We start from the raw sequence: 14897 nt of genomic DNA, 5'->3' as shown, positions 1-14897 counted from the left end.
AGAGGAAAGTGGGCCATGAACCTTCCTGGCGTCACTTTGACGTCACTGATAACCGGATAACCGTGCGTCGAGTCGAGCGCGGCACGGTTCCGTCGTTCCGTTATCTGTGGACGTCGGGGCTGTCCCGTGCCGTGCGCTTACCTCGGACTCGGACAGCTTCCAAAGAACCCACCTGTTGCGGCAGACGAAGGACGGCCAAGGACGATAACCATGCTGCTGCGCTCCGTGACGGTGCGGACGCTACTGCGAGGCGCGGCGACCAGGCAGACCTCGTCCTGTATCCTTGCTCGCTGGTGACCGTGCAAGTTGAAACTTGCGCTGCCGATCTCATTCTCATCACCGCGGAGAGTTTTGCACCTCACCTGCGCGTGCGCATGTCGCTGCGCAGCCGCGCGCAGCTACCAGGCAGAGCGCACGTGCATCACCTGCGGCTCCAAAGCTCATTGAGTGCGCCGTAATGCTGGGTTCGCATCACAATCACAAATGTTTTCATAACTATAACCCAGCCTTAAAGCTCCATAGCCAGCCAACAGAGCCCTCTAATCTCTAATCTCTGAGCTCTATAACAATATACCAAGCTAAGTCGCCCACGAGAACGAATTGAGTTCTTGACTCGGCACTGTGATAGCGTAGAACATTAAATTGCAGTTTCTTTTTTTGTTGTGTGTGTGTGTGTGTGTGTGTGTGTGTGTGTGTGTGTGTGTGTGTGTGTGTGTGTGTGTGTGTGTGTGTGTGTGTGTGTGTGTGTGTGTGTGTGTGTGTGTGTGTGTGTGTGTGTGTGTGTGTGTGTGTGTGTGTGTGTGTGTGTGTGTGTGTGTGTGTGTGTGTGTGTGTGTGTGTGTGTGTGTGTGTGTGTGTGTGTGTGTGTGTGCGTGCGTGCGTGCGTGCGTGCGTGCGTGCGTGCGTGCGTGCGTGCGTGCGTGTGGCAGTGAATTTGTGGATAGAGGGATAATAAATTACCAAGGTTCTGAACATGTAAGTTGCTTAAGCTGCAGGTCAAGGATGGTTGTTCACCAGGGTCGGTATTCTAAATTTGTGTCATTTTTACCCTCATCTAATTGGTACAAGCGCTGGAACTGGCAAGCAAACTGACACCGGAGTCTGGTGTTTCTACCAATCAGATGACTCAAGGTGAGGGTGAAAACGACGCAAATTTAGAATATGAGCCCTGCTCAGATGCTGATATGAGCCTGGTGTACGATTCGTGAGGCTGTGCTGATCTTGTGTATGTGTAGCTCATCACTAAATGCGTAGTGAGCAGCTTAATTAGCATGACCATGTAAGTGTATTTAAAAGTGTCAACTAGGAAATTATTTGACTTGGTATTGTTGCATTAGCTTTGGTATGCATGCTGTTATGGCCACTGGTACTAGCATTCAACGAAAGATGCACATATGAGACTCACTTGGGTCACTGAAAGACCCTTGAGCACCTCGCAGTGCAGGGAGCTCGCCAAAGCAAGATCAGTAAAAAAAAAAGGTTCTTTTTATAAATTTTGCTGCCAAAAAGTTAATACCACATTTTAAGAAGGGACGTCTGTAACAAAGGCTAAAATGAGCACCTAAAGCATTCTAAATATCCCGTGAAATGTACCTGCTCATTGCCAAATGAGGCGGGGTTCATAGTATAGCTTGTTTGCTTTGAACTGCTGGCATATGTAAAATTCGTAAAAACATTTCTTTCCTGCAATATCTCAATAATTATTCCTTTGCAAATTCTCATTTTGTCAGCTGGTGACCTTTCAAACGCTTCAGATGGTGCTTGCCTCACTGTTTTAGTGGACATTCTAAGCTGCATACACAAAACTGCCGTATGTGTCCAGTTTTGTAAGTTTCAAGCCTTTTTACTTCATTCTGCCTTGTATGGTGCAGTTAGCTACTAGAATGATGTATATAAGAAAAGAAACAAAATCCTTGAAGCAATATTAGGCATAACACTAGGGCTGTTCTGCTGTACGTGTTTCCCTAAACTGGATTGGCAATCCTACACCAGCCAACCTTTTGCGAAGACCGCTATATTCCCATGAAGAAAAAAATGAATGAACAGATAATATCCATGGATGCACGAGACATTAATTTATGACATACTGCTGTGTAAACAAGGGAAGAAACACGTCATTGTGAACCTTGTTAATTCTTTGAAGCAAAAAATGCACACAGCTAAAACTTTTCAGTTACATTATCGACATTCAGGGATAATGACGCCCAAAAATTTTGGCAGTATTTGTCGAGGCAAAATAGTGGTGTTTCTGCAATAAACATTTGGCAAAAGCACTGGTGATGGCACAGTTATTGTGAAAAGTTCAGTGGCTTTTTTACATCTGTCTTCATGTAGCTTCACCCCATGTGCAGCTGCCATCGTATCTTTTTGATCCCATTTCTCATGTGGCCATTAGTAAAGCAGGTGTCTCTTCGCTATTGAACAGACTGGATGTTAAGAAATCATTGGGCCCCAACAACATATCAAATGCTTTTCTGGAAAAATATGTCTCAGTAGTGCTGAAATGTCTGCATCATATTTTTGTTCATTTCTTAAAAATATCAGCGATTCCCAATGACTAGCGCAAGGCACAAAATAATTCTATATGCAGATGAGACGCCCTGTTTTGAGGTAGACAAATACAAGCCAGTTTCGTTGACGAGCACTTATACAGTACTAGAGCATATAATTGTTATATCGCAATCGAACACCAGTCTTTTTTTATGAATTGCAGCGTGGATTTAGGTCTGGAGTCTGGACTGTCAACTGTAACCCAACTAGCCGAACTTACTAGCGACCTGTCTGATACATTTATCACTGGAAGCAAAATAGATGCTAATGTCTTTTATTTTTCAAAAATGTTTTCAGGAAAACAAAAGTTTCTCAGGAAGATTTAATTATGCTTGCAGCATTTGGAATTAAAGGAAATTTAATTTTATGGATAACCAACTGCATGAATAGCCACGTTTCTTGTTATTTGGGTGTTTTCTTTGGAGTACGACAGGGTTCATTTCTCAGGCCCCTTCTATTTTCTATTCTTAGTTTATATAAATGATATTCATTCCCGAAGACAACACAGAAATCTATGGAATGGAAAATGGTAGGAGTAACGTTAAGAGATAAGAAGTGTTCAGAATGGGTCAAAGAAATAACTCGAGTTAATGACATTCTAATTGAAGTCAAAAGAAAAAATAGGCATGGGCAGGGCATGTAGTGCGAAAAGAGGATAACCGATGGTCGCTTAGGAGCTTAGGATAACAAATGGGATTCCAGGGGAAGGAAAGCATAGCAAGGGGCAACAGAAAATTAGGTGGTTGGATGAGGTTAAGGAGTTAACAGGGGTCAACAGCGGTAGAACATCCGCCTCGCATGCAAGAGGACTGGGGTTCAAATCCCGGTGCCGCGCAATTCTCCACCGGATGAAAAAAAAGAAAACAAATCCGCGTGTCGATGGAATTGCATATACAGGTTTGGGGTGCGACCTGATGCCGGTGAACACCTCCGGCAACGCACTCCCTCACCAGAACAGGATTTGGCCACCCTGGTGCAGTAATTGGCCACAACCTCCTATGATAAGCTCCATAAAACCCCGGCCCTCAGTCACCAGCGGCTGCGGAACAACTGACCACGGCGGCGGTCAGACCTGTGACGCAGCAGGGGGTGCTAAGAAAGCCTGGCTCCGCTGGACAGGCCGCCATTGGAAACTGACCCTGGCAACGTTTAATGCTAGAACTCTAGCTAGTGAAGCTAGTTTAGCAGTGCTGTTAGAGGAACTAGAGGGCATGAAATGGGATGTCATAGGGCTTAGTGAGGTTAGGAGGCCGAATGAGGCATATACTGTACTGAAAGATGGGCATGTACTGTGTTATCGAGGTTTACCAGAAAGGCGACAACTAGGAGTAGGTTTCCTTGTCAATAAGTATATAGCGGGTAATATAGATGAATTCTATAGTATTAATGAGAGGGTTGCAGGCATCGTAATTAGGCTTAATAAGCGGTATAAACTGAAGGTTGTACAGGCCTATGCACCTACATGTAGTTACGATGACCAGGCAGTTGAAAGCTTCTATGAAGATGTAGAATCGGCAATGCGAAAAGTAAAGACGCAGTATACTGTACTAATGGGCGACTTCAATGCCAAGGTAGGGAAAAAACAGGCAGGAGACAAGGCAGTAGGTGACTATGGCATTGGTTCTAGGAATAGCAGAGGGGAGTTACTAGTTGAGTTTGCAGAGTGCAATAACTTACGAATCATGAATACCTTCTTCAGCAAACGGAAGAACCGAAAATGGACATGGAAAAGTCCTAACGGAGAGACTAAAAATGAAATCGACTTCATAATGTGTTCAACCCCCGCCATTGTGCAGGATGTAGAGGTAATCGGGAAAGTTCGATGTAGTGACCACAGGATGGTGAGGTCCCGAATTAACCTAAATCTGAAGAAGGAACGCAATAGATTAGTAAGAAAGAAACCCATCAACGAATTAGCGGTGAGGGGGAGGGCAGAAGAGTTCAGGATCTCGCTACAGAATAGGTATTCAGCTCTAACTGAGGATGGCGACACTACCCTAGAGGCAAGAAACAATAATTTCAGAGATATCATTACTGAGTGCGCGATAGAAGTAGGCGGTAGGATAGTTAGAGAGGATACCGGTAAGCTGTCTAAGGAGACGAAAGATTTGATTAAGAAACGGCAGAGTATGAAAGCTTCCAATCCAACAGACCAGATCGAATTGGCCGAGATATCAAAGCTAATCAATAAGCGCAAGGTGGCCGATATAAGAAAGTATAACATGGAGAAAATTGAGCATGCTGTAAAGAGCGGGGGAAGCCTTAAAGCGGTAAAGAAGAAATTGGGCATAGGCAAAAACCAGATGTATGCGATAAGGGACAAGGCGGGCAACGTCATCACTAATATGGACAAGATAGTCAAAGTAGCCGAGGAGTTCTATACAGATCTCTACAGTAGCCAAAGTAGTCAGGACCGTAATGAGATTGGCGGTAGGGAAAAACAGTCAGACGTTCCACCAGTGACGAAGGACGAGGTCAAGAAAGCACTAGAAACTATGAAAAGGGGGAAATCAGCTGGAGAGGATCAGATAACTACAGATTTGCTGAAGGACGGGGGGGATATCGTGCTAGAAAAACTGGCCACCCTGTATACGCAGTGCCTGGTGTCATCGACGGTACCGGAAGCATGGAAGAATGCAAACATTATCCTCATTCACAAGAAAGGGGACTCTAAGGACCTTAAAAATTACAGACCAATCAGCTTACTGTCTGTTACGTATAAGGTATTTACTAAGGTAATCGCTAATAGAATCAGGACAACCTTAGACTGCAATCAAGCAAAGGATCAAGCAGGGTTTCGGAAACGGTACTCTACTATCGATCATATCCATACCATCAATCAGGTGATAGAAAAATGCTCGGAATATAACCAGCCCTTATACATAGCATTCATTGATTACGAAAAAGCATTTGACTCAGTTGAAACCTCGGCGGTGATGCAGGCATTGCGAAATCAGGGGATAGACGAGCCGTACGTGAAAGTGCTGGAAGATATATATAGTGGCTGCACAGCAACCATAGTTCTACATAAAGAAAGCAACAAAATTCCCATAAAGAAAGGTGTTAGGCAAGGAGACACAATCTCCCCAGTACTATTCACAGCTTGTTTAGAGGAAGTATTCAGAGACTTGGAATGGGAGCAGTTAGGGATAAGGGTAGATGGAGAATACCTCAGTAATCTGCGATTTGCTGATGACATTGCCTTGCTAAGCAACTCGGGAGATGAACTGCAAATAATGATTGATGACCTAGACAGGAAAAGTAGAAAGGTAGGCTTGAAAATCAATATGCAGAAGACTAAGGTAATGTTCAACAGCTTCGGGAAGGAACAGGAGTTTACATTAGGTAGCGAAATACTGGAAGTAGTTGGCGAATATATCTACTTAGGACAGGTAGTAACCGCAGATCCGGATCATGAAAAGGAAATAACAAGAAGAATAAGATTGGGATGGAGCGCATTTGGCAAGCACTCGCAGATTATGACTAGCAGCTTACCGGTATCGCTCAAGAGGAAAGTATACATCAGTTGCATCTTGCCTGTACTCACCTATGGGGCTGAAACGTGGAGGCTAACCAAGAGAGTTCTACTTAAGTTGAGGACAACCCAGAGGGCTATGGAACGAAAAATGGTAGGGGTAACATTAAGAGATAGAAAGCGTGCAGAGTGGGTCAGAGAAATAACTCAAGTTAACGACATTCTAGTGGAAATTAAGAAGAAGAAATGGACATGGGCAGGACATGTAGTGCGAAGAGAGGATAACCGATGGTCGCTGAGGGTAACAAACTGGATTCCAAGGGAAGGAAAGCGTAGCAGGGGGCGGCAGAAAGTTAGGTGGGTGGATGAGATTAAGAAGTTCGCAGGGGTCAAGTGGATGCAGCTAGCACAGAACCGGGTTAAGTGGAGAGATATGGGAGAGGCCTTCGCCCTGCAGTGGGTATAATCAGGCTGATGATGATGATGATGATGATGAAGTGGATGCAGCTAGCACAGGATCGGGTTAGTTGGAGTAACGTGGGAGAGGCCTTCACCCTGCAATGGGAGTAATCCAGCTGCTGCTGCTGATGAAGAATCATTCCTGTGTTGAATTCCCAGTACAAATTATTCTTTTCGCTGACGACTGTGTTATTTACTCAAATATGAATTCCAGGCAGCACCAGAATAACCTAAACTTATTTGGTGGCAATTCAAGCATGGTGCTTAAAATGGGGGCCAAGACTAAATGATCAAAAACTGTCAGTATTTGTTGTACTAATAAATGGTAGCCACTAGAATTTATTTACACATTGGACAATAATCCAATAGCTTAGACAAATCAAGTTAAATATTTAGGTGCTATGAGTAACTTGAATTGCAAGCCTAATATTGACGCTATCTTTACTAGTGTTAACAAGAAACTCTTCCTTAGAAGGAGACTCCTTCATCTTAACGTGAGGTGCGCTGCGCAGTGTAAAGCTTCGCTGAAAGAGACTCCGCAATTTCCCTACAGAAGTGCGTACAAACACCTAAACTAGAGTATGGAGATGTCATCTGGAGTCAGCACTGGAAGAACGTGGTGCAATTCTATTCACAGGACAGGCTAACGTCCAGATTGGAATTTGTCTTCCGATTATGCCATGGCCACTTCAAGCTAAACCCCAGGATTTATCTTAAGGAGCCTTTCATACACTCATCACAAATAAGTCATTGCAAAACAATAAAGCAGGGAATTAGTTACATTAACATACGTAAGTATTATTCGATCCCAAATACAATCACTTACTGAATAAGTTGAGAGTATTATTGTATGTACTAATGTTGAAATGTGCACCAGAAAAATCCAGGACCGCAACACTGTGTAGCTGTTTTGTGTGAAGTGACATCATATTGTGTTGTGTTGCACACCTGATGATAAAGAGTGAACGAAATGTATTTTGTCTGTCTTGCCATTTTTTTCTCGATTGCATTATTCCCACTCCTGCATGGGCCTGAGATGGGCCTGCAGTATATGTTAGTAGGAATAAAATAAAGCAGACTTAGCACCATCAAAGCAAAGAAAGGAAGCAGAGGCAAGCAAGTGGAAGGGCAAAAGCAAGCGAGCAAGATGGAGGCAAAGAATCTACCCCAGGTGCAATTTAGTGCTGTGGAAACTTAAAAAAGAACACAATTCAAACACAATTCCTGGAGAACTTCGCTCTGGTGCTCATTAGAAATATTTTCTTAGGAAATTTGAAAAGAATGCATCAGGAGAAATGAAAACTCTGGACATTGTATCACTGTTGTATGACTTTTTTCCTTGACTTCTATCTTCTCAGCTCGGGCTGCATCCTCAGGAAAACGTGAGTGACCTCTGGTTGTTACTGCAAACGATAAATGTCGACTGAATTCTTCTTTGTAGTTCTGTTTAGTGGATGCCTTTATTTCTTGAGGTGCACTAATGAAGGGAACTTGGTGCAGCATATCACATGTTCTGTAAATAATAATTCACTTTGATGCTTAAGCAACATCCTCAGCACTTTGTTCCAGTAACTTCGTTCTGTTTGGCCAGAATTTTCTTGCATCGTTAAGCATAAATTTTATATGGCAGCCCTGCAGCATGAATGAATAGGTAGTGTTATCTATTTATGCTTTAGCAATATTTATGCCCCAAAGGAAAACACAGCTGTTTGCTGACGCCTATTTTGTCAGGGTACAAACAAAATTGAAATCATCATTATAGACTTTCTTTACTCATTGTCGGTAACAGAAAGCATATGTTTTCTTTGAAGTAGTTGCTTGACTATAGCGGTATACTTAACTTGCTGTGATCTTGCAGTCCTGCCCAAATAACTTCATTTCTGGAAATGCTTTTCAAGGCTTCCTAAAACCAGAAACTGTCGTAAGGTAAGGTTTGGCAGTTTCAGAATTCCTGGTGCTGCCACAGTCTAGAAATCTACATTTTTGTGTCAAGAATGAAATTCACCTTAGTTCAGGTGCTCACCTCACTTGAGGGTAAAGAGTTGTGAATAGGGAATTGCTGCAGCTGCCTTCAGTGTCGACTGACGCATGCCAGACAACATGCAAGACAACAACATGCAACATGTTGTGTGTTTCACACTGCACTCCTGAAATTGCTACAAGGACATACTGGGGACACATATGGGGACGGCAACAGCTATTTTTCAGCAGATGTTATGCTGCACGTGAGACAAGAGTGTCTAGCAAGCGTGGTGTGCAGATTTGGGAGGCTTTGCTGGGCGTCCTCCTCCATCTGAATGCAAGTTCAGTCTGGCTCTCCTAATGTGAGTTGAGATGCCTCTGCCATGTGTCTGCTTCACATATGCTGTGGGCACACCGTAATAAGTGACATGCTAAGAAATAGGCAGAAACTGCTGCATTTACTGGCATAATTATCACTACATTGTGTGTGTCAACCCCCGACTTTGGAGAATTGAAAAAGAGCAGAATTTTTAATGTCTCATAGGCCAAACTATGAAAGGTCCAAGTTGCCAAGCTGAAAATACTGCAGCCAGCATCACCTATTGGAGTAGTGGTGTGGCAGTGAGGGAAGCTGGCCACCACAAGTGGTGCATATACTTCAGTGCCCACAGCATCACCAGTGCTATACATTATGGCAGTAATTTGCTTCAGATGCACGGGAATCTTGATACCATTACTGCTAGTGAAAGGGCACTCTCACTGTTACTGCAATAGCGTTAAAGACCATTCTCCAGAAAATTTGGCATCAGCGTTGTGAGTGAAAATTCACGGCGCGGTTCTGGCAGGTAGCAGCTGGGAACTCATGTGGCCTTGCATTGACTAGCTGTAGGATTGCTTGACGTCAGGTTGCCAGGCACTGCCAACTTAAGCTTTGTTCTTGAGATTGGGGGTGGGGGGGGATGCAATTGAAGTCTAGCCTTTCAGGACCCTTGGATCCACACACGCTACCCCTACACCACACAGGCACATTTGTGTAGTTTGGGTAAACTGGGTTGGGTGGGTCATCTTTCACATAATGGGGTAGCTTATGACTGTAAGCTAATAAGTGTGCATGAGACAATAGACACATATTTTAAGGGTGTAGTGATTGTGTGAGTAGCAAAATGCACATACATAAACGAGGATGTGCAAGGGTAGCAACTGGCGGGAGCCATTAAAGCTGTCGCCCTTTTAAGATGGTTTTTAAATGGCCCCTAAATTTCTTCATTCCTTGCATGTTCTCAGGAGTCACCTGCATGTAGTCATAGGTTAAATGTGCAAATATAATATGAGCAACTGTCACAGCTTCTGGGCAGTTTGGCATTGTACAACAGTGGCAGATATGAAAGGAAAAAAAAAAATCTCATTGCTTCTCATTGCTTTGGGTTCCTCAGGAGCAGAGATGTGGTCTGTGATGAGAAGCTTATCAACAGGTTTTATATGAGGTTGTCATGAGCTGAAAGACTATCTGATGGATTTATCGCCATCGGACTGACTGCACCCACTATAGGATGTCTTTATTGTGCTGCTCTCCAACGTGCTGTGAATGAGCAAGGTGGGCTGCAGTATGACAGACCACGGGCAAGCAGCAGGGTGTTCTGCTAGTTGAAGTCACTTAGGCTTTCACTTTACACATTGCATGGCAGCTCAAATGTGTGTTGCTGGCTGAACTTGTGTTGACTTGTGTCGCCAAGTACATTTTGTGGTTGCCTTGCAACACTGTAGCTGATGTTGATGAGTCTGTGTCACCAGTGAGAGAGTAGCTCTGGTGGTGGAGTGCAGGATTCGACCACCGCGATGCCTTCCTGTTGGAGGAGCAGCTGACGGAGGATGAGCGGCTGGTGCGGGACACGGTGCGTGACTACTGCCAGGCCCGGCTAATGCCCCGCGTGCTGTTGGCCAACCGGCATGAGAGATTCGACCGCGACATCATCCGTGAACTGGGCCAGCTGGGTGTCCTAGGAAGCACGTTGCAGGGCTATGGCTGTGCAGGCACCTCCTATGTGGCATATGGCCTCACGGCACGAGAGGTGGAAAGGTATGCGCCGCTCTTCCTGTGTTGTGGATGGCACTGGGGAGGATGAACTCTCTTGTCAAGTGTGGAAGCATTTGCAGTCAGAGGTGTTGTGTCAACTTGTTGGGCCACCACAAACTGTTCCCAGCGCACTAGACTGGCAACTGAGGTTGGTGGAGCATCTTGGGGGGAGAGTATGTCATCATAGCAGAGGCAAGACGCAAGATGGTTGCATCATTGTTGTCACACCATGAACCATGCATATTCCCTTCGTTATGTTCTAGTTATGCCAGCAATGTATAGAGAAAAATCTGCAAATTTGCATGTGTATTCTTAAACCCCCTGTGTCACAAAAATAACATTAACGGCTCAAGAAATTGATTATCAGCTGGACTATACCCAGTGCAGAGCGAAGGTCTCTCCCATACTCTTCCACTTAACCCGGTTCTGTGCTAGCTGCATCCACTTGACCCCCTGCGAACTTCTTAACCTCATCCGCCCACCTAACTTTCTGCCGCTCCCTGCTACACTTTCCTTCCTTTTGAATCCAATTTTTTATCCAAAGTGACCCACGGTTGTCCTCTCTACGCACTACATGTCGTGCCCATGCCTATTCCTTCTTTCTGATTTCCACTAGAATGTCATTAACTCAAGTTATTTCTCTGACACACTGCACGCTTCTTATCTCTTATTGTTATTCCTACCATTTTTTGTTCTATAGCCCTCTGCATTGTCCTCAACTTTATTAGAACCCTTTTCATTAGCCTCCACATTTCAGCACCATAGGAGAATACAGGTAACATGCAACTGTTGTATACTTTCCTCTTTAGCAATACTGGTAAGGTGCTAGTCATCATCTGCAAATACTTGCCAAATGCGTTCCATCCCAATCTTACTCTCCTAGGTATTTCTCTTTCATGATCTGGATTTGCAGTTACTACCTGTCCTAAGTAGACATATGCTCCTACCACTTCCAGTGATTGGCTTGAACTTCAATTCACATAAATCAGACACTTCCATGCTTACTGAATGGCAGCCTAGCTTATCACAGCTGGCCAGTCACCTTATGTTGGCTCTCTTTGGCGAGAGGTGCCCTTGCACAATTAAAAAGTTGACAGTCAACATCGTTGTGATCATACATTGATGCTGTCCATTTTAACGAAGGCAGAAGGTTACTTTTGTGTTTGCCTTCATGTCTAGTCACGAGTGTTTCGCCTGTAGTATCTTTGCTTTTGCACCATCTCTTGTAAAAACTATTCTTCCTGAGTAGCCTGCCGGTGTGCTGCACAGGGTGGACAGTGGGTACCGGTCGACCATGAGCGTACAATCCTCGCTGGTGATGCTGCCCATCTACCTGTTTGGCACGGAGGAGCAGAAGCAGCGGTACCTGCCCCGCTTGGCCCAGGGAGAACTGCTGGGCTGCTTCGGCCTCACTGAGCCTAATCATGGCAGCAACCCGGGGGGCATGGAAACCCGCGCCCGCCACGACCCTGCTGCACGCACTTACACCCTCAATGGCTCCAAGACCTGGTATGGAGAAAGGGATTTAGAGAGAGAATTAGGGCAACCACTGTGTGCTGGTGCAACCCGAAGTGGCCTGATGGAGACTGGTCACTTTGATTGTGGTTGGATTAGTGGCAGTCACCCTTGATTTTGATGAACAATTCATAAAGACCTGTTGTGCTTCTCATTGACACTGAAGGGTATGACAGCCTTGATGATAGTTACAGTGCTCCGCAGAGCTCTGAACTTGTGCACAGTTTGTTACATGCAGCACAACACAGTGAGAAAAAAGCAATGGTGAAAAGAGAAAACTATAGACCTGTGCCATTTTCAGTTAGGAGAACGTGAGGTGCTGGTTTAATGCTCTCTGTTTCTAGATCACAACTTATGCATAGTTCAATAAGTGCTCTGTTTGCAATTACTATCCTTTCTCTGGAAGGTTATTTTTATTAAAACTTCATGTAGAATCTATTTGGACACGCCTAACTTGCTCATGTATGTTTTTAGGGGTACTGCCGTTAAGACAAACAAATTTTCTGGTCCCTTCAAGTTCCTCTCAAAGGAAGTGTCACTGAATCAAATTCTGGCAGTGGTGGACGCATTTCAGTAATGGCAAAATGAGAAAGCACCCGTGCAGTAGTAATGCAGGTTAAAGAACCCTAGGTGGTCTAAATTATCTTGGAGTCCTCCACTACAGCATCCCTCGTAGCCCATGCTTATATCCTATGCTTGTCGTGAGCAAAGTTGAGACAAACACTGTGTCACGTAGAATGGAGAGTACATGTGCATGTCGCCCACGAAAACAACCTCCACAAACAAATAAACAAATGATTGCAACCACATAGTTTTTTATCTTTCTTCACTCGGTCTTTCTCCATCAGAGGCATGAAGCAGGCTGCACCTTCACTGCAGTGCACACAGTTGTTCTTATAATAAGCTACCTACATCAATAAGGTCCTAGTTCTGCATGATAAAAAAATTGTGGATTTGAGCAATTTTCTGTCGTGTTTGCAGCCACGTTCCGTGTCTGTATTCCCTTTAGGCACAAAATATTATCTAGGAGGGAAATTAGGAGCTTTTCAGACTACGGAGAATGCCAGAATTGGACACAGATGCCTTAATTATGCAGTTTCTCTCAAGACCTCATTGTTCCACACTGCAACACTCCATTTGTTTCAGAATCTAAAGTCACACAGATTTTGACTGGTTCCTCTTAATCAGAGATCTTTGCTTAAATTATTAGATGTGCATCTTAATATGGTATAAGACTAAATGTGACTTGTTCATGGACACCTATGCACGCCAGTCTAATAGGTCCGTGTGATCCGTTAGGTCACATTCACTGGAAATTACACGAACGCTACTGTGGAGGAGGGTGGCGCTGGGGAGCACTCTCAAGGATAGGTTACACGTAGGGCTGTGCGAATATTTGAAATTTCGTATAATAATCAAATATCTTTGTTATTATAGTAGATTCATATTCCGAATGATTCAAAAATTGCCGAATACATCGAAAATTTCCGGATTTACCACAATTTCATCATGCTGCTCGCTTCAACGCAGTGCTTGCCCACATGGGCAGTGAAGCATCTTCAAAATGCAATGGGGCCGTTTTCTCAAATGCAAATGACCATCATGCAGATGTTCATCAGAAAATATTACTGTGATGGAAAATGTTTTTTGAAAGTTTTTTCAAGCCCATTCGATAATTCAAGCTTTTGGTTAATTTGGGCATTTTGTATGGTCCCTTGAAGGCCAAATTAATGACAGTTTACTGTATTCAGCAGCAATATGACAGATTCACCTGGTTTTCGTGCAAGTCCTTCCTGTACAAAAAACTGCTATATGAAATTCTGCATAAAATTTATACCAGATTTTTCAGTAAAGAATGTACACTTCTGTGTGAGTCTGGTTTAATTTTGTGTGCAAATATTATGTGAATTCTGAAACCAAGAAGAACAACTTTTTTTTTTCTTTTTTTTTCACTGATAAGGTAGTAGTAGATTCGATATTCTTATTTAATTCATATTCAAAAAAATTTAAATATTCGCACACCCTTAGTTACATGCAACATAAATATACCTAAGAAAGTAGAAGATTGAACAACCACCGCTGTAGCTCAATTGATACAGCACGGAACGCAAAACTCTGAGATCCCAATGGTATTAGGTGGTTTTTCCTTTTTTTCATTTTTTTTTTTCATGTTGTTTATGTCCACGATTACTCTAATTCACATTAACACCAAAATAAAAAGTACCCTATGCTGCTCTTCTCCTTACTGTCACTGGTTGTTGGCTCCCTTCATTTGTATGCATACCAATAATATTTGGAAATATGTCTCTTGCAAACATAGCTGGAAGCATAAGCACAACAAGAAATATTAGCGAAAGGCATTGATATGTTGACCCAACGAGTGCTTTGCTAACTTGTTTTGTAGTGCACTAGTTTGTGAATAGAGTGAAGCCACATTAACCAGGACCTCGAGGGACTGGAAAAATACATGTAGATCACCTGACTGTAGAATCGTTGAATGGATACAAAATGTTAAAAAAGAAATTTTTTTCACCACAGCAAATTTATTCGATAAAGAAATAGGCAGTGGTTCTCTAATTCTGACTGAAAACTGCACAAAAGTGACGAATTTTGAAATTTTGTCTTGCTATACTGCATGCCCACAGTCGAGAATATCAAAGCAGAGCTGTTCTAAAATAGTCTTTAATGCAATGCGTAATTGTGCCGTAGTTGTGGTGCCTCGTCAGATCACTGATGCATGGCTGATATCACTATGGCTGAGCTCACACAGGAAAATGTTTGGTGGCAGGGCAGCTTGATTGCATCGAGTGCCATTCTGCTAGCTACACTGCCCCACATGGGTGGGGACTATGTTCGAGTTAA

At 43.6% G+C, this 14897-nt stretch overlaps 1 protein-coding gene across 1 annotated transcript in view; it reads left to right on the top strand.

Annotated features, from left to right (window-relative positions):
• Positions 1-5: 5 nt before the first annotated feature.
• Positions 6-14897, top strand: part of LOC146194354 (glutaryl-CoA dehydrogenase, mitochondrial) — a 44902-nt gene continuing 30010 nt past the window's right edge. The window contains exons 1-4 of the mRNA XM_084597367.1: positions 6-277; positions 7843-7866; positions 10268-10523; positions 11790-12029. Of these exons, the coding sequence (XP_084453493.1) occupies positions 211-277; positions 7843-7866; positions 10268-10523; positions 11790-12029 (587 nt within the window). The 5' untranslated portion in view covers positions 6-210. The remainder of the gene's footprint in view (positions 278-7842; positions 7867-10267; positions 10524-11789; positions 12030-14897) is intronic.

This window comes from Amblyomma maculatum, chromosome 3 (assembly GCF_055883805.1).
Source record: "Amblyomma maculatum isolate TAMU_Amacu chromosome 3, ASM5588380v1, whole genome shotgun sequence".
NCBI lineage: Eukaryota > Metazoa > Arthropoda > Arachnida > Ixodida > Ixodidae > Amblyomma > Amblyomma maculatum.
This window is presented reverse-complemented; position numbering and strand designations above follow the sequence as displayed.